General features: G+C 45.3%; 2 protein-coding genes across 4 annotated transcripts in view; both read right to left on the bottom strand.

The window, feature by feature from the left end:
• SLC41A3 (solute carrier family 41 member 3) overlaps positions 1 to 17,536 on the bottom strand; it is a 68,802-nt gene extending 51,266 nt beyond the window's left edge. For 2 of the 3 annotated variants that reach the window (XM_066247145.1, XM_066247148.1), the window contains exons 1-2: positions 17,409 to 17,536; positions 1,667 to 1,935 (exon numbers count right to left, since the gene is read on the bottom strand). In XM_066247145.1, the coding sequence (XP_066103242.1) occupies positions 1,667 to 1,903 (237 nt within the window). In that variant the 5' untranslated portion in view covers positions 1,904 to 1,935; positions 17,409 to 17,536. Of the gene's footprint in view, positions 1 to 1,666; positions 1,936 to 17,282 lie in introns of all 3 variants that reach the window. The other variant, XM_066247146.1, reaches the window with a different exon arrangement.
• Positions 17,537 to 21,802: 4,266 nt separating this feature from the next.
• The window catches only part of ALDH1L1 (aldehyde dehydrogenase 1 family member L1), a 91,629-nt gene continuing 87,478 nt past the window's right edge, over positions 21,803 to 25,953 (bottom strand). The window contains exons 22-23 of the mRNA XM_066247504.1: positions 24,724 to 24,923; positions 21,803 to 22,107 (exon numbers count right to left, since the gene is read on the bottom strand). Of these exons, the coding sequence (XP_066103601.1) occupies positions 22,052 to 22,107; positions 24,724 to 24,923 (256 nt within the window). The 3' untranslated portion in view covers positions 21,803 to 22,051. The remainder of the gene's footprint in view (positions 22,108 to 24,723; positions 24,924 to 25,953) is intronic.

The raw sequence follows: 25,953 nt of genomic DNA, 5'->3' as shown, positions 1-25,953 counted from the left end.
TTTTCTGAATCTTATACTTTGACAGCTTTAGCTTTCACTGACAAGTGCCTGATTTCTTTGACTTCTTTGTTTGCAGATGGGCGTGTGACTTTTGTGTCTCTGGGAGGAAAGGGGGTATAAGAGGTTTGAACCATCTGTCCTTGACTGTTCACATATCTCATTTTTCTTGCCTGTGTTGCAAGTTTTTTCCAGGGATCTAATAAAGGGCTTCCCAGCTGGGGTTTGTTACTTTTTCAAACTCAGTCAGCCCTTCGACTCCTTCCTCCCTCATGTTATCACGAGAGAATGTGGGGCCAATGTTTCAAGGCTTGCCAGGTTTTCCAGCTAAAACAGGAATCAGATTTTTACATGAAACCTTACAGCTAAGTGGCAAACTGGGATTCAAATGCTGACTGGTTCCAAATGAGTGAAGGACGGGACGTGGGGCCCCCACGGCGCACAGACCTACGGCAGTGAGGGAGGCAGATGTGGTGACTGGCAGATGTGTCAGCCCTGCCTCTCCCAGATAGCCTACTGAAGACAACTTTTGTTCTCAGCTGCTTGCCAACTATCAGGAAATATCTGGCCAGTAATTACTTAGCATTCTTGGGTACTGTGCTTTTCCAGGGAAGACTTCTGAAGGTCACGCTGATGAAAGAAACGGGGCTTTGATGGCGGAAGAACAGGGACGGTTTGGTACATGGACTTTTTTGTCTGATGGTAAATCCCAGTTCCTGACTCTATGGAATTCTGGTAGGGTGTAAATCAAGGGGCCCTGCCTCCCCTCGAAGAGGGATTAAAACATAAGTCAGGTTGGCCAAACAGAGAATACCTCAGGGAACAGTGATTAGAATAGGAGTGGACATCTGACATCAAGGTCAACTTTGGGGGACTGATATGGATATAGACAAAGATCTCTCTCTCCTTCTCTCTTCTTTTTTAAAAAGCACATATACAAAGGAAGACTGCCAAGGTCACCCTCCCCTCTAGGTACAGAATCCTGTCTGAAAATGAAGCAGAGAGGAGAGATAAAGAGCCAGCATCTTTATACCATTTAAGTCGTGGGATCCCACCATGCTTTAAAGTCAACCTCTTGGAGATTTCAATTATATAAGCTAATAAAACTGTCTTTTAAAGCTTAATCTAGGTTACATTTAGCCTCTGCCACCAGTAACTAAAAGAACCTCTACCAATTTCTAGAAAAGATGTATTTGAGAAGAGGATGCCCTACCCCAGAGGTCCCCAACCCCTGGGCCGCGGACCGGTACCAGTCCGTGGGCCATTTGGTACCGGTCAGCAGAGAAAGAATAAATAACTTACATTATTTCCGCTTTATTTATATTGAAGTCTGAACAATGTTTTATTTTTAAAAACTGACCAGATTCTCTCTGTTACATCCGTCTAAGACTCACTCTTGACGCTTGTCTCATAAGTTAGACAATTATATTTAAAAATACCACAGTTTTTATGCTGGTCGCATAATTTTATTTTGTGCATTTATCCGTCCCACTCTAAAGGCCGGTCCGTGAAAATATTTTCTGACATTAAACCGGTCCGTGGCCCAAAAAAGGTTGGGGACCACTGCCCTACCCCATGCTCCTCCAGCTGGGCCCTGTGTAGTGACCTACTCCTAGAGTGACATTAGGCAGTGCCCCCACCACCATCATCCCATTTTCTGCCCTCTTACCTGAAAATGATTCAGAAGTATGCCAGCCCCAGACAGTCCCAGGCCTGCAAATATGAAGGGCACTACCACCTGAAAGCCAATGGATAAGGCGGTCTCCCTGCTGAACTCAGTCCCCAGTGGTTTAGTGGCCACCGTCTGGCTCTCATCTTCTGAGGCTGCAAGGAGTCTTCCTGTGCTGAGGGTCTGAAGCAGCCCTAGCTCCTCCGGCCTCCGCTGTCGGGTCTCTGTCCCATCCATGTGAGCGCAGCTGAGTCCCTGGCAGCCTTAACCTGGGAGACACAAGGCAACAGGGATGGTAGGGCAGAGCTCCCGGCCCTCCCTGGGATGATACCCTGTACGTCCGTGGGCCCTTCTGTCTAACGGAGGCGGGCATTCTCTCAGTCCACAGCCCTCACCCAGTGCCTGCTCCACATGTCCACCTGCAACCTCAATTTACAAACTTTTTTTTTATTTAACATGCACATGTTTGAGAATTTAAAAAAAAACCACACACACACACAGAAGAGAGTATTAAAATAGACAAATTGGAGCCAGCAAAAATGATGGTATATGGATCTCTGAAAATTCTCTCCTTCATAAAACCAACAGGAAAATTGTCAGAAGCAACTTTTTTCGAACTCTGGAAATTAATCACAGGCTTGTAGCAACACAGAGTTATTCAAGAGAAAATGCTGCATCTCAGCAGAAAAAGCAACACTGTAATGTTCAGAGTGTTTCAGCTCGCCTTAGTGCCATGCCCTGCTCTCCCCTCTGCCGCAGCCTTAAAAACTCCAAAAACACCCTGGAGGGAGCGGAATGCGACAGAGCTTTTTCAAAACCTCATTCCCAGAGCACTTTCATTACTTGATCTGATCGGGTGTCACTGGAAGATAGCACTTGCAGACAGACAGTTTGTATTTCATCCGACTTATAGGTTGCTTAGTGTAAAAACGTTTTTCCCTGAGGGACATTTGTTGAAAACAGTTATAGGCACTTTGTGGCTACCTGAGGCAGTAGACAATAGTTGGGAAAAATAATACACTAACCAAAAACCTAAAAGGAAAAACTGGGGAATGAGATGCCTATGCAGGCTTTAAAAAGTTCCTACACACTTCTGGGAATTTAGAAGGGCACCCGTGTTGAGCAAAGCATATGCCCAGGAAATACCTGAGGGTGTCCCCAAACTACAGCCTGCGGGCCGCATGTGGCCCCTTGAGGCCATTTATCCGCCCGCCCCCCCCCCCCACTCGTGGCATTTCCGGAAGGGGCACCTCTTTCATTGGTGGTCAGTGAGAGGAGCACTGTATGTGGCGGCCCTCCAACAGTCTGAGGGACAGTGAACTGGCCCCCGGTGTAAAAAGTTTGGGGACCCCTGCTAAGCATTCTCACTCCCCCCATCCCTCCCACTAATGTGGAGGCTCTGCACAGGCAGAAAGTGAAAGTTAAGGCAGAGTTATAACTACCTGACTGAATGAATGTTAAAGGTGTGTCCCCTTGGCAAAGACTGGGAGACTTACTGGGTCCAGCCGTGGTGATCAAGAAAATCTCCAACCAATCATTACCTGACCACTAAGCAGAGAATTCAGTGGCTATATACAATAAAGAATATAGACTAAAGAGTTAATTCAGAAGAGTCACTAAAGAAATAAAAACTATAACAAGCAGCAATAACAAGAAACCCTAGAGGGGAGAATCTGATGTCCAGGGTTGTCACATTATATAACTTTAAATGTCCAGTATTTGTTTAAAAAAAATAAAGACATTCAAAGAAACATTAAGGTATGGCCTACTTTAACCAGGTGGTGGCACAGTGGATAGAGCATTGGACTAGAACACGGAGAACCCAGGTTGAAAACCCGAGGTCGCCGGCTTGAGTGCGGGCTCATCTGGTTTGAGCAAGGCTCGCCAGCTTGAGCCCAAGGTTGCTAGCTTGAGCAAGGGGTTATTCCATCTGCTGTAGCTCCCCAGTCAAGGCACACATATGCGAAAGCAATCAATAAAAAACTAAGGTGCCAAACGAAGAATTGATGCTTCTCATCTCTCTCCTTTCCTGCTCTCTCCCTTCCTGTCTGTCCTTATCTGTCCTTCTCTCTGTATCTCTCTGTCTCATCACAAAAGAAAAAATAAGTGGTATGGCCCATATACTGTGGAAAAAGCAATTAATAAAAATTATCCCTGCCCTGGCCAGTTGGCTCAGTTGTAGAGCGTCAGCCTGGCGTTTGGATGTCCTGTGTTTGATTCCTGGCCAGGGCACACAGGAGAGGTGCCCATCTGCTTCTCCATCCTTCCCCCTCTCCTTTTTCTCTGTCTCTCTTTCCCTCCTGCAGCCAAGGCTCCATTGGAGCAAATGTTTGCCCAGGCGCTGAGGATGGCTCCATGGCTTCCGCCTCAGGCGCTAGAATAGCTCTGGTTGTAATTGAGCAGGGGTCGGGAACCTATGGCTCACGAGCCAGATGTGGTTCTTTTGATGGCTGCATCTGGCTTGCAGACAAATCTTTAATAAAAAAAATAATAATGTTAAAAATATAAAGCATTCTCATGTATTACAATCCATTCATTTCCTACCGCTCATGTTCATGGTTAGCTGGAGCCAATCACAGCTGTCCTCCGGGACAACACCAAATTTTTATTGGATAATGCATAACATACACGGGTCGTTGTATGGCTCTCATGGAATTACATTTTAAAATATGTGGCATCCATGGCTCTCTCAGCCAAAAAGGTTCCCGACCCCTGCAATAGAGCAATGGCCTAGATGGGCAGAGCATCATCCCCTGGTGGGCATGCCAGGTGGATCCTGTTGGGTGCATGTGGGAGTCTGTCTCTCTGTCTCCCTATTTCTCACTTCAGAAAAATACAAAAAGCATAAATAAATTATCCCTAAGGAAGCTCAGACATTGAGTGGGCAAAGACTTTAAATCAGCTACATTAAATATGTTTAAAGAATTTAAGGAATCGTGTCTAAACAACTAAAAGAAAGTATGAAAGTAAAGTTTAACCCAATAGATAATACCAATAAAAGAATTATTTTTAAAAGAACAAATTCTGGATTTGTAAAATATAATAGCTGAAATGTGAAATTCCCTGGAGGAACTCAATAGCTGAGCTGAGCAGAGAGAATAATGAATCACTGAACTGAAAAATAAGTAAACAGAAATTATCCATTCTAAAGAACAAAAAAATGAAATGAACAAGTTTTAGGGACACACAGGAAAGCACTGAGCATATCAGCATTCACATAATGGGAATATCAAAAGGAGAAAAGGAATAAAAAAATACTTAAAAACATAAAGGAAAAAAGCTTTCCAAATCTGATTAGCAAATTTTCACATTCAAGAAGCTCAGCAAATATTAAGTAGGATAAATTTAAGAGATCCACACTAAGACACACCATTATTAAACTGTCAAAAGGCAAAAAATAAAAAATAAATAAAAAGAGAGACAGAATCTTGAAAGCACTTGAAAGCAAAGAGAAATAAATCATATACATGGGGTGCTACATAAGATTAATAGCTCTCTTCTCATAAGAAACCATGGAGGACAGAAGGCAGTGGGAAGACATATAAAAGTGCTCAAAGAACAATACTGTCAAGAGTTGTTTTTTTCTTAAGAGAGAACTGGGGAGGAAGAAAGACAGACTGCCTTGTACGTGCCCTGACTGAGATCTGCCCTGCAAGCCCCCTAATGGGTGATGCTCTGCCCATCTGAAGCCAATGCTCTGTTACCCAGCAACCAAGTATTTTAGCACCCGTGGCGAGGCCATGAAGCCATCCTCAGCGCCGGGGCCAGCTTGCTCCAACCAAGCCATGGCTGTGGGAGAAGGAGAGAGAAATAGAGAGAGAGATGGAGAGAGAAAAGGGAGAGAGGGAGGGGTGAAAAAGCAAATGGTCGCTTCTCTGTGTGCCCTGACTAGAAATAGAACATGGGACATCCACAAGCTGGGCCAATACTCTACCACTGAGCTAACCAAATAGGGTGTTGCTTTTTTTTAGGTGAGAGGAGGGGAGATAATGAGGTAGACTCCAACCTGTATCCCTACCAGGATCCATCCAGCAACCCTGTCTAGGGCCCATGCTCCAGTACTGAGCTATTTTTAGTACTTGAGGCTGATGTACTGGGCGGGACCAACCAAACTGGAACCAATTGAGCCACTGGCTGCGGGAGGGAAAGAGGAAGAGAAGGGGGAGTGGGAGTGGGAGAGAAGCAGATGGTCACTTCCTCTATGTGTCCTGACTGGGGACTGAACCTGTGCTGCCCATATGCCAGATCGATGATGTATCCACTGATCTACCTGCCAGGGCCCTGTCAAGAGTTCTATCTGCAGCAAAAGGATCCTTCAAAAATAAAGAAGAAATTAAGATTCCCAGATAAATAAAAACTGAATTTGTCACTAACACACCAAATGGTATCTTTTAGGCTGAAATAAAAGGATCTAGACAATAGTTCAAATCCAGATAAAGAAATAAAGAGCAATACATAGGCAAATGTAAAAAACAGTATAAATGTATTTTTTGGATTTTTTCCCCCTTATATCTGATTTAAAGACAACTGTTTAACCCAATAGTTATAAAAAAGTGTTTATGGAACACAAAGTATACACATGCAATTTTGTAAGACAATAACAGCACAAAGAGAAAGTACACAGAGCTGTTACAGGAACAAAGTTTTACATATTAGTGAAACTAAACTGCTATTAATTTGAATTAGAATGTTATCAGCTAAGGTGCTAACTGTAATTTCCAGGGCAAACAATAAGAACACGACTAAAATATATTTACTTTACTGGAAAATAAAAATGATAGATTAGATAAATATGTATCTAATTCAAAAGAAGAAAATAATGAGGCCCTGGCTAGGTAGCTAAGTTAGTGAGAGAGTCATCTGGATACAACAAGGTTGCAGGTTTGATCTCCATCAGGGTACATATAAGAATTAACCAATAAATGCATAAATAGGTGGAAAAACAAATTGATGTTTTTTTTTTCTTCTCTCCCCTCCTCTTTATCTAAAAATCAATCAATTAAAATAAATAAATAAATAAATAAAAGAAGGCAGTAATGAAGGTTAGAGGAAAAGAAAAAAAACCTGAAGATATACAAAACAGATGGCAAAATGGCAGATATAAATCCTATCTTCTCAGTAATTACATTAAATAGAAGTGGATAGATTGGAACTGAAAGGATTTTAAAGATATGCTATGAAAAGTAAGAAAAAAAACAAAAGATACAATAGGAAAACAGTAACCAAAGAGAGCTGGAGTACTTTACTAATATAAGGCAAAACAGATGTTAAGACAAATTGTCACTACAAAGAAAGATATTTGATAATGACAAAAGGTTCACTATATCAGGAAGACATGACAATTATAATATGCACCCAACAAAAGAAGCAAAACCTGACAGAACTGAAGTCAGAAAAAGACAATTAAACTATAATAGCTGTAAACTTCAATACTCCGCCTTCAATAATCAATAGAACAATTAGAAGATCGGCAAGAAAATAGATGACTTTAACATCGCTATAAACCAATTAGATTAAACAAACATCTATAGAATACCTAACAACAGCATAATATATTCCCCCCAGGGGTTGGAGACCACTGGGCTAGAGGAAATACTCAAGTGTCAATATTTACCGTATTTCCCCATGTATAAGATGCACCCATTTTCAAAAATTTGGGGGTCTAAAAACTGGGTATGTCTTATACAGTGGTTGAAGATATTTTTTACTTGTATTTCCCACTTTTTCCTGCTTGATGAGGACTTGTATAAATTTTATGATGAATAAAACTTGAGTTCACCCTGACCAGGCAGTGGCGCAGTAGATAGAGTTTCAGACTGGGATGCAGAAGATCCAGGTTTGAAATCCCGAGGTTGCCAGCCTGAGCACAGGCTCATCGGGTTTGAGCAAGGCTCATCAGCTTGAGCCCAAGGTCGCTGGCTTGAGCAAGGGGTCACTTGCTCTGCTGTAGGCCCCCACCACCATCAAGGCACATATGACAAAGCAATCAATGAACAACTAAGGTGCCACAATGAAGAATTGATTCTTCTCATCTCTCTCCCTTCCTGTCTGTCTGTCCCTATCTGTCCCTCTCTCTGTCTCTGTCAAAAAACAAACAAACAAACAAAAAACTTGAGTTCAATAACTTTATATAATACATTTTTTTTTTCAAATTTCAGGGCCCCAAAATTAAGGTACATCTTATATATGGGAGCATCTTGTACATAGAGAAATATGGTACCTTAAATGTAAATGGATCGAACTCATCAAAAAAGAGACACAGTAGCAGACTGGATTAAAAAGCAAAACCCAACTGTAGGCTGCCTTCAATAGACATATCTAAGCTGCAAGGACAAAAGTAGACTCAAAGTGAAAGGTTGGAAAACAATTCTCCAAGCAAATAATACTCAAAGAAAAGCAGGTGTAGCTATACTCACATCTGACAATGCCAACTTCAAAACAACAAAGGTAACCAGAGACAAAGATGGTAATTTCATAATGTTAAAGGGCACATTGTATAAAGAAGACATAACACTTCTTAATATATATGCACCAAGGACACCAAAATATATGACATCTACTAACTGATCTAAAAATAGAAATGACAAAAACACATTTATACTTGGAGATTTCAGTACACTATTGACGGCTCTAGAATCATCATCCAAACAAAAAATCAATAAAAAAATACCGGCCTTAAACAACACATGAGACCAAACAGATATAATAGATATTTACAGGACATTTCATCCCAGGACTTCAGAGTATACATTTTGCTCTCGTGTACATGGAACATTCTCAAGAATAGACCATATGTTGGGCCACAAAACTATCATTAACAAATTCAAGAAGATGAAAATTATACCAACCATATTCTCTGACCATAAGGCTTTAAAATTAGAATTCAACTGCAAAAAAGGAGAAACCTAAAATATGTGGGAAACAACATATTTCTAAATAATGACTAGGTCAAAGAAGAAATAAAAACAGAGACAAAAGATATACTATACATACTAACAAAAATAACAATACGACATATCAAAATTTCTGAGACGCAGCAAAAGCAGTAATAAGAAGGAAGATATATCACTACAGGCTTATATCCAGAAACAAGAGAGATCCCACGTAAATAACTTAACATCACATCTTAAGGAACTAGAAAAAGAACAAAGGCAACCCAAAATTACCAGAAGAAAAGAAATACAGTGATACCTTGATACCTTGAGATACGAACAGACCAGCATACGATTTTTTTTTTTTAAGATACGAGCTGTGACTTGGTCCATATTTTTGTTCAAGATCCGAGCAAAATTCCCAGATACAAGTCGTGATTTGGGAAGCTGCTACTAGTTGGCGTGTTGGCGCACGGGTCCAGTGTCGGCAGTTTGATATACGAGTTGACTGACTTACGAGCTTGGTTACAGAATGAATTAAATTCGTATTTTAAGGTACCACTGTAGTAAAAATTAGAGCAGAACTCAATGAAACAGAGAACAAAAAAACTATAGAAAAAATTAATACAACAAAGAGCTGGTTCATTCAAAAGATCAATAAAATTTATAAACCCCTGGCTAGACTCACTAAGGAAAAAAGAGAAAGGACTCACATAAAAAAAAAAATCCAAAATGAAAGAGGAGAAGTTACCACAGATATCATAGATATACAAAGGGTCATACTAGAATACTATGGATAATTATATGTCACCAAATTCAACAATCTAGAAGAAATGGATTAATTCCTAGAACTACACAATTCTCCTAGACTGAGTCACAAAGAAATGGCAAAAACCTAAACAGACCCATAAGCAGAGAGGAAATAGAAACAACTATCAAAAACCTCCCTGAAAATAAAATTCTAGGACCAGATGGCTACACTAGTGAATTCTAGCATTCATAGAAGAGTTAGTATCCACCCTTCACAAAGTCTTCTAAAAAATACAAGAAGCAATACTCCCCAACACATTTTATGAGGCCAACATAACCCTCATACCAAAACCTGGCAAGGACAACACAAAGAAAGAAAACTATAAACCACTATCTCTAATGAATCCAGATGCAAAAATCCTAAACAAAATACTAGCAAATCAAATACAACAACACATTAGAAAAATAATACATCATAATCAAGTGGGATTCATTTCAGGAGCCCAAGGATGGACAACATACAGAAATCGATTAATGTTATACACCATATCAACAAAACAAAGAACAAAAATCATACGATCCTATCAAGAGATGCAGAGAAGCCATTCAATAAGATACAACATCCCTTTATGTTAAAAACACTCAATAAAAATGGGTATAGAAGGAAAATATGTACCTTGACATGATAAAGGCCATATAACAAACCATCAGCTAATATCATACTAAATGGTGAAAAACTGAAAGCTTTTCCTCTAAAAACAGGAATAAGACAAGGCTGCCCACTCTCTCCACTCCTATTCAACAGAGTGCTGCAAGTTTAAGCCAGAGCAGTCAGACAAGAGAAAGAAATAAAAGGCATTCAGAGCCTGACCAGGTGGTGGTGCAGTGGATAGAGCATTGGACTGGGAGGTAGAGGACCCAGGTTCGAGACCCCAAGGTTGCCAGCTTGAGCACGAGCTCATCTGGTTTGAGCAAGGCTCACCAGCTTCAGCCCAAGGTTGCTGGCTCTAACAAGAGGGTCACTTGGTATCTTGTGGCCCCCTTGGGTTAAGGCACATATGAGAAATCAATCAATGAACAACTAAGGAGCCGCAACGAAGAACTGATGTTTCTCATCTTTCTCCCTTCCTGTCTGTCTGTCTCTATCTGTCCCTCTCTCTGACTCTCTCTGTCTCTGCCACAAAAAAAGGCATTCAGATCAGAAAAAAAGAAGTAAAGGTAGCACTTTTTGCAGATGACATGATCCTGTATGTTGAAAACCCCAAAGATGCCACAGAAAGGCTAATAGAAACAGTATACCAATACAGTAAGGTCACAAGATACGAAATCAATATACAGAGTCTATTGCTTGAATATTTGCCAACAATGAAACTTCAGAAAAAGAACTAAAAAAATAATCCCTTTTATAGTTGCAACAACAACAACAGAAAATACCTAGGAATAAATTTAACAAAAAATGTAAAGGATCTATATACTGAAAACTACAATGCATTATTAAAGGAAATTGAAAAAGACACAATGAAATGGAAAAGTATTCCATGTTCATAGATAGGAAAGATGCACCTAGTTAAAATGATCATATTACCCAAAGTAATACACAAATTTAATGCAATCCCCATCAAAATTCCAATGTGGTTCTTTAAAGAAATGGAACAAAAAAAAATTAGCAGGTTTGTATGGAACCATACAAAAACACCGAATAGCTGAAGCAATTCTGAAGAAAAAGAAGGAAGCCAGAGGTGTCATACAACCTGATTTCAAAGCACACTACAGAGCCACGATAATCAAAACAGCAGGGATTGGCAGAAAAATAGACACATGGACCCACGGAACAAAATCAAGAGCCCAGAAATAAAACTACATATATATGGAGAAATCATCTTTGACAAAGGAGCCAAAACACACAACGGAGAAAAGAAAGCCTCTTAATAAATGTTGCTGGGAAAATTGGAAAGCCAGAACAAAAGAATGAAACTTGTTTACAGTCTGTCTCCCTGCACAAAAATTAATTCAAAATGGATCAAAGACCTAAATATAAGACCTGAAACAATAAATTACATAGAAGAAAACATAGATACTAAACTCATGGATCTTGGCCATAGAAAACAATTTATGAATTTGACCCCAAAGGCAAGGGAAGTAAAGGCAAAAATAAATGAATGAGACTTTATCAAACTTTAAAGCTCTGCAAAGCTGAAGAAATTGTCAATAAAACAATAGACAGCCAACAGAATAGGAGATATTTGCAAACAACAACTCTGATAAGGGGTTAATATCCAAAATATATAAAGAACTCACAAATCTCAGCAAAAAAGGCATCCAATTAAAAAATGAGGAGAGGATCTGAATAGACTTCTCCCAAGAGGACATACAATTAAGCCATCCAATTAAAAATGAGGAGAGGATCTGAATAGACTTCTCCCAAGAGAACATACAAATTGTGAACAGATATATGAAAAGATACTCATCTTCAGTAGCTATTAGAGAAATGCAAATCAGAACTACAATGAGATACCACCTCACACCTGTTAAGATTAGCTATTATCAACAAGACAGGTAATAACAAGTGTTGGAGAGGCTGCAGAGAAAAAGGAACTCTCCTTCACTGCTGGTGGGAATGCAAATTAGTACAACCATTATGGAAGAAAATATGCTGGTTCCTCAAAAAATTAAGAATAGAACTATCGTATGACCCAGCAATCCCTCTACTGAGTATATACCCTCACAACTCAAAAATAGTAGTATGTAAAGACACATGCACGTCCACATTCATCGCAGCATTATTCACAGTGCCCAAGACAAGGAAACAACCAAAATGACCCTCAATAGAGGATTGGATAAAGATGTGGTACATATACACAATGGAATACTACTCACATATAAGACATGATGACATAGTGACATTTACGATAACATGGATGGACCTTGAGCATATTATACTGAAATAAGTAAATTAGAAAAAGCTAAAAATTGTATGTTTCACACATAGCTGAGATATAAAACTGAGACTCATGGACATAGATAACAGTGACATTATTACCTGGGGAGGGAGATAAAAGGAAGGGGAAGGTAAAGAGAAACATATAAGGTGATGGAAAATTATCTGAATTTGGGTGATAGATATGCAACATAATCGACTATTCAAATGATGTAGTGATGTTGACCTGAAATCTATGTACACTTGTGGATCTATGTCACCCTGTTAAATTTAATTTTCTAAATAATAAAAAAAGAAAATTACAGACCAATATATCTTATGAATCAATCAATGCAATAGCTCAGATTAATGGAATAATGGGTGGAAAAACATGGTCAGTTTAATAGACTCAGAAGAGGCATTTGGCAATATCCAACTCTCTTTCATGATAAATACTCTAAAAAACTAGAAAGAGAAGATCTATATCATCTACACTGATATAGATCAATAAAATAGAATTGAGAGTCCTTAAATAAACACATGCATTTATATAAAGTACAGTAAATTGATTTTCAACAATACCAAGACTATCTAATGGGAAAATAGTCTCTTCAGTAAATAGTGCAGAGACAATTGAATGTGTACATGCAAAAGAAAAGCGAATTTGGACCTCCACCTCAATCTGATAAATTTATCTCAATCTGATAAAGGACATCTATGAGAGACCCAGTTAGCATACTTAATTGTGAAAGATTAAAAATATTCCCCCTAAGATTAGAACCAAAACAAGGATGCCTGCCTTTGCCATTTCTATTAAACATTGTACTTGAGGTTCTAGCCATCACAGTTAGGTAAGAAAAGAAAAGGTAAGGCACCCAAATTGGAAAGAAAGAAATAAAACTATATTTAGATATGATCTTGTACGTAGAAATTTATCTTGTACACAGATAATTATTATAGCTATTAAGTTCAGCAACATTTAGGATATAAAAATCAATACAAAAATTGTTTTATATCTAGATACTAGCAACAAAAAAAAATTAAACTAAGAAAACTGCATCTGAAATAGCATTAAAAATAATAAAATACTTAAGAATAAATTTCACTAAAGAAGTACAAAACTTTTACCCTGAAAACTGAAAATACTGTTGAAAGAATGATTAAAAATCCTAATACATGGAAAGATACTCTGTGTTCAGACTGGAAAACTTAACAGTGTAAAAGATCACAATACTCCTCAAATTGATACACACATTCAATGCAATCCCTGTCAAAATTCCAGTGGCCTTTTGGGGAAAAAGTGACAAGCTGATCCTAAAATTTATATGGAAATGCAAGCAACCCAGAATCCTAAACAATCTTGGAAAAGTAGAACAAAGTTGGAGAACACACACTTCATGACTTCAAAGCTTAACTATGAAACTGCAGTAGTCAAGGTAGGATAGTATTGGCATTAAGAACAGAAGTATAAAATGGCCAACAGATATATGAAAAGATGCTCATCTTCTTTAGCTATTAGAGAAATGCAAATCAAAACGGCAATGAGATACCACCTCACACCTGTTCGATTAGCTGTTATTAGCAAGTCAGGTAATAGCAAATGTTGGAGAGGCTGTGGAGAAAAAGGAACCCTCATACACTGTTGGTGGGAATGTAAAGTAGTACAACCATTATGGAAGAAAGTATGGTGGTTCCTCAAAAAACTGAAAATAGAACTACCTTATGACCCAGCAATCCCTCTACTGGGTATATATCCCCAAAACTCAGAAACATTGATACGTAAAGACACATGCAGCCCCATGTTTATTGCAGCATTGTTCACAGTGGCCAGGACATGGAAACAACCAAAAAGCCCATCAATAGATGACTGGATAAAGAAGATGTGGCACATATACACTATGGAATACTACTCACCCATAAGAAATGATGACATCGGAACATTTACAGCAAAATGGTGGGATCTTGATAACATGATACGAAGCGAAATAAGTAAATCAGAAAAAAACAGGAACTGTATTATTCCATACGTAGGTGGGACATAATAGTGAAACTAAGAGACATTGATAAGAGTGTGGTGGTTACGGGGGGGAGGGGGGAATGGGAGAGGGATAGGGGGTGGGGAGGGGCACAAAGAAAACAAGATAGAAGGTGACAGAGGACAATCTGACTTTGGGTGGTGGGTATGCAACATAATTGAACGACAAGATAACCTGGACTTGTTATCTTTGAATATATGTATCCTGATTTATTGATGTCACCCCATTAAAAAAATAAAATTATTAAAAAAAAAAAAAAGAACAGAAGTATAGATCAGTGTTTTTTTTATTGCTAGCCCATGGATGGGTGCCAGTCTGCCAGAAATTTTGTACCAGTCTACAAAAGAGTTAACCACCCTGATGTTGTATAAAGACTACAGATATGACCAGCAATTGAAAACACTGGTATAGATCAATAAAATAGAATTGAGAGTCCTTAAATAAACCCATGCATTTATATAAAGTACGATAAATTGATTTTCAACAATACCAAGACTATTTAATGGAAAAATAGTCTCTTCAGTAAATAGTGCAGAGACCATTGAATGTGTACATGCAAAAGGAAAGTGAATTTGGACCTCTACCTCAAACCATATATTTATACAAAAAACTAACTCAGAATAGGTCAAAGACCTAAACCTAAGAGCTAAAATTATACAACTCTTTTAAGAAAATATAGGTGTAAATGTTAGTTATTTCTGTAGGGGGTTATTGTTTCTTAGATAAAGGGGGCTTTTGGGTAACAACAGTCTCAACATATGACGTTTCAAGTTAATGATGGTCATTCCCATAAAAACTTTAAAACATTGAGACGTGAGTGTTTTTCAGCTTACACCATTAGCGTCATACTTATGGACAACATGGGCAAACTATATAGTTTGTGAGCAGCGGAAGAATACACAGTAACGCAGTGTATGAGTAAGGGAATTAGTATTCTCCAATACGTTTAACCTATACGATTTTGGACTGTTAAAAACACAAGTGTCCCATGTGTGTTGCTTTGTTTGGTGACTTTTGGGCCCTTCTCATGGCTCCTAAATGAAAGTCAGAGTCTTCAGATGGCAGTGCTTCAAAGAAGAGGAAAGCCATCATGATGGATGTCACAGAGTTACTGGCGTCACATGGAAAGGAACTGTCTGTGGAAGACCTCATTCAGCTGGGGAAGCAGCTGATTGAAGAGGAAGAGATAAAAACCCCAGGACCCAAGAGATTTACTACCAAGAGTTTGACAGAGAGTATTGCTATGGTAGAGGATGGGTTGGCAAAATTTCAGGCTGAGGACCCCAGCGATGCCAGTTTCAGAAAGGTCTACAGAGCTGTTATGGATGCCTTGCAATGCTACAGGCAGATTTTGGAAAAGAAGACATCATTAACCTTCCAGACTAGCCTGGAACAATTCTTTAAGAAGGCAGAGAGGCCTGCAACACATCCTGTACCCTCTACATCAGCAGCTTCTCGAGATGAAACACCTGTAGTACAGGTAGAATGATCTCCAATGGCTCCTGCATGTTCCTTAGGCAATCCTGATTCACCTGACCCAGTGTCTCCAGCACCTTCTGCAGATTTTCCTGCCTCTCCAGCTTCCTCCTCCCAATAGGTCACTCTCTCCCACCTTGCAATGCCCCTTCCAGTGTGCAGGCCAACCACAGGAATAAAGGTAAGGGATTTTTTTTTACATTCACTTTTTGTCACTTTTTCTGTTACTACAGAACAGTGTACAATACAGTATATTTATGTCCTTTTCCTTTTTCTGTGGCTTAGTTGTGCTTCTATGTTCCAGATTATGATTTTACAACTGTGTTAGGATAGGTAGGTGACTTAGGCTAGGGTGTGTTTTGACTTACACCAAAATTCGGGTTACCTCACTGTAGTGGGAACAGAATTGTTGTTGTTTTGTATTTTTCCAAAGTTAGAAGCAGGGAGGCAGTCAGACAGACTCCCGCATGCATCTGGCCGGGATCCACCCAGCATGCCCACCAAGGGGTGATGCTCTGCCCATCTGGGCCGTTGCTCTGCTGTGGCCGAAGCCATTCTAGTGCCTGAGGCAAAGGCCATGGAACCATCCTCAGTGCCGGGGCCAACTTTGCTCCAATGGAGCCTTGGCTGCGGGAGGGTAAGAGAGAGACAGAGAGGAAGGAGAGGGGGAGGGGTGGAGAAACAGATGAGCGCTTCTCCTATGTGCCCTGACCAGGGATCGAACCCAGGACTTCCACACACCAGGCAGACGCTCTACAGCTGAGCCAACCGGCCAGGGACAGGAACGGAATTGTGTTGTATCCCAAGGACCCCCTGTATCAGCTTCTTTCCTCCCTAGATTTGTGTACTTGGAAAAGTTAAATCTCTGTGCCTCCATCACCTCAGCTGTTAAATGAGGTCAATAGCACCTACTTCACAAGAAGTTGTGAAGACTAAAATAATTCATTTGCATCACAGGACACCTAGCTGGTCCCGTCCCAGATTCAAATCCCTCAGAGTTCCAATGTTTAGATCAGTGGTTCTTAAACTACTACAGCCTCAGAACCACTTAGAGGACCTTTAAAGACAAGCACAGCTGGACCCACCTGAGTAGTTTCTGATCAGCTGGGGAGCGGGAGAGGGCTGGAGAATTTGCATGGGGAGCTGGACAGTTAAGCCTAGACACCAGATGTGGGGCGGGTGCGCTGCGGAGGACCGAGCCTCAGAGCTACCTGAAAAGGGGACCTGTCCCCACCCGTCCGCTCGGGGTCCCCTCTCCAGCACGCCCCCCTCCAACCCCCCAACCCGGCTGGGACCGCTCCCGCCTTGGGCCCTTGGTGTCCCTCCCCTTTCCCCGGTACCCCAGTCAGCGCCCCAAGCCCCACCCGGGACTCCATGTCCCCTTCCCCACCCCTCCCCCCTCCTCCCCTCCTTTCCCTTCCCTCTCCGCGTTTTAGATCCTCTACCCCGCACCGCCCTGCCGTGGGTCCGGGGCCGCGCTCCCACAGCTCGGGGCTCCCACCCGATTCCCCCTTCCGCACATCGCCCTCGGGACCATCTCGGACCTCCCCGCACCCAGCGTTTACCATTCTGAGCATCCCGGTTCCGGCTGCAGCCCCGCACGTCCCCGCCCCGCCTGGGTCTCCCTTTGGGCCCCACACTCCGCGTAACCGTCCGGGCCCCGCCCCCGTGGAGCGCAGGCCGTCGCTTACCGGACGCTTCCGGAGAGGCTGCGACCGGAGAGGCCGCGACCGAAAGCAGGCCCGGGAGCGGAGGACGTGCTCGCCGCGGGAAGGGCTCGCAGAGGAAACCGCCCCGCCCCCGTTCGCCCTGGGGCTGGGCCGGCGGGCGGCCCGCAGCCAGAGCCAAGAGGCTGGGCGGCCCAGACCCCGCCCCCGGGGCCAAGCGCCCCCTCTCCTCGGTGGGCAGGCTCGGGGTTAGATGCCAGCTCCAGGCTGGGGTCACTCCTGAGTGCCCCAGCTATTCGCATCCTTTTTTTTTTTTTCCAGTGAATACTCTGTACAGCCATTTGGGGAAGCTTCTCTTTGGAGGCTGGCTTACAAAGGTGGAAACCCAGTCTCTGTGAGGTCCGGAGGAACCAGGCCCGAGAGGTTTTTAAGTAAAAAGTTTATTAAAGCATCTGCCAGTGGATGGGCTGAGACCAGAAAGGCGTCAGCAGGAAGCAAGGGGAGGAGATATCTTTTACAGGGTAGGTAGTCAGGTCCTGCCTGGTATTGTGAGTTGAAATGTGTCACGCCCAGAGGGTCGGATGTTCTGTACTCTATGGTTAGTTTACTGCATCTGGTTGAGCAACAGATACCTGTTAGCAGTGGCAATCTGTAGCCCAGCCGTAAGGTCCGTGTGACCCAGAGACATTGTATGCAGTCAGCAGTAAAGGAACAATGTGTCTATGGAAGTTAAGGCACCTGTGTGGGAAAACACTGATTGATAGGGTTGGGGGTGGGGGTGGCATGACCCTCTCCTCCCTTAAGTAGACAAAGGGACATTAAAAAACTGGACATTCCAGCCTGACCAGGCGGTGGCGCAGTGGATAGAGCGTCGGACTGGGATGCGGAAGACCCAGGTTCGAGACCCCGAGGTCTCCAGCTTGAGCACAGGCTCATCTGGTTTGAGCAAAAGCTCACCAGCTTGGACCCAAGGTTGCTGGCTTGAGCAAGGGGTTACTTGGTCTGCTGAAGACCTGCGGTCAAGGCACATATGAGAAAGCAATCAATGAACAACTAAGATGTCGCAACACACAACAAAAAACTAATGATTGATGCTTCTCATCTCTCCGTTCCTGTCTGTCCCTGTCTATCCTTCTCTCTGACTCTCTCTCTGTGTCTCTGAAAAACAAACAAACAAACAAACTGGACCCAATTCCAGATCACCTCCCCCCCAGACATCCGGACTGACTCACCTGGGTGTGGAAGATCCCCTAGTTTACTTATGGTTAATCCTTCTTTCTCTCATAGCGACCACCAGCCCCCACCCTCGAATCCCCTATTTAACCCTATCTGTTAGAGAACCGGTTGCTGACCGTTTAGGAATCAGCCTGGCAGATGACCCCCTAATAAACTTTTCTTGCTTGAACTCGGGTGTCCTCCTTCGGCTGACCTTACAACTGATGAAACATTTAACACAGCAGGGAAGTGGAAGTGTTAACTGTGAAGGAGGAAGGGGGTATAAGTTCTTCTTTAAAGGGTGTGTGAAGACCGGCCATTACAAAGGCATAGATGCCTAGCCTGCAGCCATCACATCTCCCGGATTAGTGTTTTGCTGTTGTGGCTAACTTTTTAAATTATGGAAATTTCAGACTTACAAAAGTAATACAATAAAAATGGCTCCACACCCATCAGCCAGCTTCAATCATGTCTGCAACTTTCCTTCTTCTTCATCTATGCTTCTCCCCTCACACCTGCCTCTAAGGAAGGAGAAGTCAGGTCCCCTACCCCTTGTATTTTTTTTTTTTTAACAGAGACAGAGAGTCAGAGAGAGGGATAGATAGAAACAGACAGACAGGAATGGAGAGAGATAAGAAGCATCAGTCATCAGTTTTTTGTTGCGACACCTTAGTTGTTCATTGATTGCTTTCTCGTATGGGCCTTCAGCAGACCAAGTAACCCCTTGCTCAAGCCAGCGACCTTGGGTCCAAGCTGGTGAGCTTTTGCTCAAACCAGAGGAGCCCGCGCTCAAGCTGGCGACCTCGGGGTCTCGAACCTGGGCCCTCCATGTCCCAGTCCAACGCTCCATCCACTGCGCCACCACCCAGTCAGGCTCTACCCCTTGTCCTTAAGGAGGAAGAAACAAGAAGGGAAGGGAGCCTGCAGGGGTAGCTGAGTCAACCAGTTATAGATTAACTATTTCCTATAGTGCCTGGGGCCACTTGCTGCACAGAGCAAAAAACATAGAGCTTATCTGCAGCGAACCAGTGCAGCTAGTAATTCCAGGACCTGAGTGGGAATGGTGCAGAATTAAGAAAATAGACCTAGAGTTCTGTGAGCTGCTCTTGGTAATTGAAACTAAAGATTTAGGGAGGTTATGGGAATCTCCAATTTATAGCTAAATTGGATAGAAGTTGAAGGTAACCTGGGACCTACTAACTCAGTGGTCCCCAACCTTTTTTGAACCACGGACCAGTTTAATGTCAGAAAATATTTTCATGGGCCAGCCTTTAGGGTGGGACGGATAAATGCACAAAATAAAATTATGCAACCAGCGTAAAAACTGTGGTATTTTTAAATATAATTGTTGAACTTATGAGACAAGCGTCAAGAGTGAGTCTTAGACAAATGTAACAGAGGGAATCTGGTCATTTAAAAAAAAATAAAACATTGTTCAGACTTAAATATAAATAAAAGGGAAATTATGTAAGTTATTTATTCTTTCTCTCCGGTACCGGTCCTGGGGACCATTGTACTAACTGACATCTTCAGATTAACCTGAAGAGGGGCAGGAGCAGTCTTGTGGGACTGAGCCTTAGCGTGCAGGTTACAATGCAATTCCCAGACAGTGTTAGAATTGACTTAAATCATAGGACACTCAGTTGGTGTTGCAGAAAATGGTTTGATATGGGAAAAAACCCTCAGACATTTGGGGACCTCAGAAATGAAGTGTTCTGTGTAAAAGTAAAGGAGACACACAAGTGAGGAATTTATAGGAGGGGAAAACCAGATGGTTTTTTATTATACTTAATTTATAGTTTCAGGACAATTCTTGAAGGGAAGACTAGGAGCCTAGTGTTGCACATCTAAGCCAGAGGTCTCAAGTAGAACTATGGTGGGTGTGCTGGCTAAAACCTAGCTCTATGTGTGTGTCCAAAGAGGGCAGAGAAGTGGTTTTTGGCTTGATTTGGGTTTGGATAGGCGTGTGCTCGAGGTGCTGCCTGCTCCTCTGTTGTGAAGGGCTGTTTGCTGGGAAGACAGGGTTGAGCCCTGTGAATGCCTCATACTGGGAGGAGCCCAGCGGGACCAGCCGAGGCCAGCTGCATTGGTTCAGACTCCGCTACTGATGCCCTGGCTCTAGGGGTGTTTCAGGCAAAATAGTGTGGACCCAGGGAAGGGGAAGATGTGGGATTTGTCTGCTCTGATGTAAATTACTGTGTTAAGGCATGTTCACAATCCCTTTGAGCATTGCCTGGTCTGAAATGCCAGTCTAGGGCAGTGGTCGGCAACCTCATTAGTCAACAGAGCCAAATGTCAACAGTACAATGATTGAAATTTCTTTGGAGAGCCAATTTTTTTTTTTTCTGCCAGAGACAGAGAGAGAGTCAGAGAGAGGGATAGATAGGGACAGACAGGAACGGAGAGAGATGAGAAGCATCAATCATTAGTTTTTTGTTACAACACCTTAGTTGTTCATTGATTGCTTTTTCATATGTGCCTTGACCACGGGCCTTCAGCAGACCGAGTAACCTCTTGCTCGAGCCAACGACCTTGGGTCCAAGCTGATGAGCTTTTGCTCAAACCAGATGAGCCCATGCTCAAGCTGGTGACCTTGAGGTCTTGAATCTGGGTCCTCCACATCCCAGTCCGACGCTCTATCAACTGTGCCACCGCATGGTCAGGTGAGAGCCAAATTTTTTAAACTTAAACTATATAGGTAGGTACATTCCTTATCGAGGTAGCGCCTGCACATGGTATTTTGTGGAAGAGCCACACTCAAGGGGCCAAAGAGCTGCATGTGGCACGCGAGCCGCAGTGTGCCGACCAGGGCTCTAGGGCAATGACCCCACGGTGGTTCAGGCGCCACTATCCACTGCAGTGCTGTCTGACCAGCTAAGGCCCTTTGCCCTGGGGAGGCTCCCACACAGGCCACACTCACTGAAGGCGCTGAGCTGCCTCACAGTCTGAGCTTCTTCAGCCCTTGCTGCTTCCTTCCCTGAGTGTCTGGGCAGGGGATGGGTGACCCACACAGACCTCCTGACCTTTTCACTCCTTTACAGCACCTGCTTTCTCGGGCTGCGGCTGACACACACCCATTTCTCAATTCTGTGTCTCTCCCCGGGGCAACTGGCTCTCCAGGGCCACGAACCTGACTGTGGTCATGGGCTTGCAGGGCTGCCCAGGGCACAGCCAGATGGGCAGAAAAGACACACGGTGCTGTCTACTGCTCATCAGAAGCTTTATTCATTTCATCCCGGGGCCACTGTTTCAGCCAGCCAAATGTCACTCTGATTGGACTGGGGTTGGAGGGCTGGGGTCCCTGACAGGGACAAGGGTTGCGGGCAGGAGACTTCGCACGGCCACTTTAGGTGGAGGTGCTGTGTACCCGAGAGGGGCGAGAGGGCAACCAGATTGCTAGGAGAGGCAGATTAGATTGTGCGACAGCGGCTTTCTTCTCAGGAGACCTTCCTTCAGTACTCAAAGGTAACTGTCTTGATCTTCAGGTACTCATTTAGGGCCGCCTCTCCTGCAAGACAGCACATGCCATTTGGAACCGTCATCATAGCACCTCCTGCATGCATATTATCCCACAGATCTTTGCAGCGAGGAAGTGGGGTCAACTTCGACTCAGCCCCAGTGACAGGTGAGGAACCGAGACCCGGGGGGTCAGCCATCAGTTGTGGGGAGGAGTCCAACAGGCATCGGAATACAGAACCCATCCGAGGCCAGCGTACCAGAGACCTGCCCCAGCTCCACCCACGTCCACCTGAGGGGGGCCAGCCTTTCCAGCTCCAGGGCAGCCAGGAGGCTCTCTCAGTACCTTCTGGTCGCCCAGATGTGCTAGCCCCTCCCCACTGCTGCCTTCCAGCTAATTCCCGATCAAATTGTGACTGGGAGAAGGGGTGCCTCACAGGGTCCCTGGGACCCCAGAACTTGGCTGTATGTGGCTGGTATGTTCCAGCCCCTCAGCCAGCAGGAGGGGCCTGTGGCTGCCTGACAACTCCCCCGCCTGCTGGGGCTCCGGGAGCCACGCAGCCCGACACTGCCGCCGGGCTGCCCTCATCACCCGCTGGGGCTCCGGGAGCCGTGCAGCCCGACACTGCCGCCGGGCTGTCCTCATCACCCGCTGGGGCTCCGGGAGCCACACAGCCTGACACTGCTGCCCTGGCTGTCCTCATCACCCGCTGGGGCTCCGGGAGCCGTGCAGCCCGACACTGCCGCCGGGCTGTCCTCATCACCCGCTGGGGCTCCGGGAGCCACACAGCCTGACACTGCTGCCCTGGCTGTCCTCATCACCCGCTGGGGCTCCGGGAGCCGTGCAGCCCGACACTGCCGCCGGGCTGTCCTCATCACCCGCTGGGGCTCCGGGAGCCGTGCAGCCCGACACTGCCACCGGGCTGTCCTCATCACCCGCTGGGGCTCCGGGAGCCGTGCAGCCCGACACTGCCGCCGGGCTGTCCTCATCACCCGCTGGGGCTCCGGGAGCCGTGCAGCCCGACACTGCCGCCGGGCTGTCCTCATCACCCGCTGGGGCTCCGGGAGCCGTGCAGCCCGACACTGCCGCCGGGCTGTCCTCATCACCCGCTGGGGCTCCGGGAGCCGTGCAGCCCGACACTGCCGCCGGGCTGTCCTCATCACCCGCTGGGGCTCCGGGAGCCACGCAGCCCGACACTGCCGCCGGGCTGTCCTCATCACCCGCTGGGGCTCCGGGAGCCGTGCAGCCCGACACTGCCGCCCGGGCTGTCCTCATCACCCGCTGGGGCTCCGGGAGCCGTGCAGCCCGACACTGCTGCCCTGGCTGCCCTCATCACCCGCTGGGGCCCGGTGAGGTCTCTGGTCCCCCCCAGGTAGGCTATTTGGAAGACCTGGTTTGTGGGCACAGGACACAGGGGGACGCAGAAAAATGGTCTGGGAGAGCTTTGGGGGGAAGACTCATCAATGACAGAGATTATGTTCTGGTGGCCCATAGCCGCCCCTGGATGATGATGGGCTATGGAGGACACCAAGAAGGTGGCCCAGGGAAGGCAAGGACAGAGGGGCGAAAGTATCCACATGCATGCGAGTGTGAGTGTGCATGTGTGTGCACAGACGTGCAGGTGTCTGCCTGTGTGCGAGTGTGTGCCTGTATCTGCATGCACATGTGCCTGGTTCTGCACGTGCAGTGTAGCGCGTCAGGCTTTGAGGGCTATTGTTGGGCTCCTTTCAGAAAATCCCTTGGAGCTTTCCTCAGGGCTTGAAAGATGGAGGGAAGGAGAAAAAACAAACCTCAGTAACTGCCCTTGGTTTCCGGCTCAGCCCGAACCTCCCTGAGGATTCTGAGCTAGGCAGGGGAGGCCTGCAGGGGTGGAGGCTTCTAAGACACAATCACCCTTCTCTCATTCCTGTTGCTCCCTGCCAACGTGAGCATCAGCTCTGTGATCCCCAGCTTGAGCTGGTCCCCCAGCTGCTGGTTTCTGGACGGCAAGATGGGGGATGGGACTCACCCTAGGTTATGCAGCAGCCTCCCTGGGAGGGCTGGGGTAGAACTGCACTTTCCCCGACAGGTCAGGCCAGCTGGCATTTGGCTTGTCACCTTGGTGACCTTATCTCTACACTAGGGACTCACACTACCTCAGTGGGCACACTTGGCCCGATGGCTTCCCCTCTCCCCAAGTATGAAGCCTGAGCCCTGACTATGGTCTCTGGATCCCTCAATCTGGCCACTGCCTGCCTCTTGGGCCTGTTCTATTCTAGTCCTACCCATCCTGGGACCACACCGGCCTCTCTGTGGCCCCACGACCACGGCTGGGACCCGTCCTCCCCTGCTCCAGGAACACACCCTCAGGTCTTTATGGCTGGCTCCTCCCACCACTGGGGTCTTAAGGCAGGAGCCGTCTCCCTGAGAAGCCCCCCATGCTCCTGGCTAACATATCCCTCCCGGTTTCCTCACCCGGGTATTTTGTCTTGTCTGCTTTCCAGCTCGCCCCACTTTCTAGAAGGAGTTTGGTTACTGTTGTAATTATCACCTGTCCTTTCCCAGTGAGACACGAGCACCAATGGCCATGCTGTCAATGCCACATCCCTGGTCCCTGGGAGGGGACCTGGCACCTGTTTAGGTCCCATCTAAACATGGGACTCTAGCAGATGTTTAGGCTTAGCTTACCCAGGTCTTTGCCAAATCCAGACTGCTTGAACCCCCCAAAGGGAGCAGCCACGTCAGTCTTGTTGTATGTGTTGACGAACACGGTGCCTGCCTCCAGCTTGTCACTGACATACAAGGCCTTGCTGATGTCCCTGGTGAAGACACCAGAAGCCAGGCCAAATTCTGTGGCGTTGGCCCGAGACAGCACAGTGTCCACGTCACTGCAGGGAAAATCCAGGGAGAACTTGGTGAAGAAGGGTTGGGAGCAGTCCTGGATATGAGATTCGGGGAGACCTGCATCCCCTCCCCCAAAGGGGGAGCCCAGCTCCCTCCAAGCTCCCCACCACTCAGGACCTTCCGAGGAGAAATGAGACAGGCCTTCAGTGGAGGAGGTGGGCGGCAGCAGGAAGAGAGCAGTGGTAAAGAAAGAGGAAGAGATGAGTTGAATTTGCACACAGTCGGCCACAGGACCCTGTGGGTCACAAGAGTAAGCTTCTCACTTTATTTATTTTTTTTTAAATTTTTTAAAAAAATAAAAAAATATATATTTTTTATTTTTATTTATTTATTTATTTTTTATTCATTTTAGAGAGGAGAGAGAAAGGGAGAGAGGGAGATAGAGAGGGAGAGAGAGGAGAGAGAGACAGAGAGAGAAGGTGGGGAGGAGCTGGAAGCATCAACTCCCATATGTGCCTTGACCAGGCAAGCCCAGGGTTTCAAACTGGCGACCTCAGCATTTCCAGGTCGACACTTTATCCACTGCGCCACCACAGGTCAGGCCTAAGATTTTTTTTTTTTTTTTGTATTTTTCTGAAGCTGGAAACGGGGAGAGACAGTCAGACAGACTCCCGCATGCGCCCGACCGGGATCCACCCAGCACGCCCACCAGGGGCGACGCTCTGCCCACCGGGGGGCGATGCTCTGCCCCTCCGGGGGGTCGCTCTGCCACGACCAGAGCCACTCTAGCGCCTGGGGCAGAGGCCAAGGAGCCATCCCCAGCGCCCAGGCCATCCCCGCTCCAATGGAGCCTTAGCTGCGGGAGGGGAAGAGAGAGACAGAGAGGAAGGAGGTGGGGGTGGAGAAGCAAATGGGCGCCTCTCCCATGTGCCCTGGCCGGGAATTGAACCCGGGTCCCCCACACGCCAGGCCGACGCTCTACCGCTGAGCCAACCGGCCAGGGCCTAGCTCCTCACTTTAAAGACAGAGGGCGGATGGGAACTTAAAGGAGGCGGGGGGGGGGGGGGGCCTTCA

The sequence above is a fragment of the Saccopteryx bilineata genome, chromosome 11 (genome assembly GCF_036850765.1).
Source record: "Saccopteryx bilineata isolate mSacBil1 chromosome 11, mSacBil1_pri_phased_curated, whole genome shotgun sequence".
NCBI lineage: Eukaryota > Metazoa > Chordata > Mammalia > Chiroptera > Emballonuridae > Saccopteryx > Saccopteryx bilineata.
Note: the sequence above shows the minus strand (reverse complement) of the source record. Positions and strands in the feature narration are given on the sequence as shown.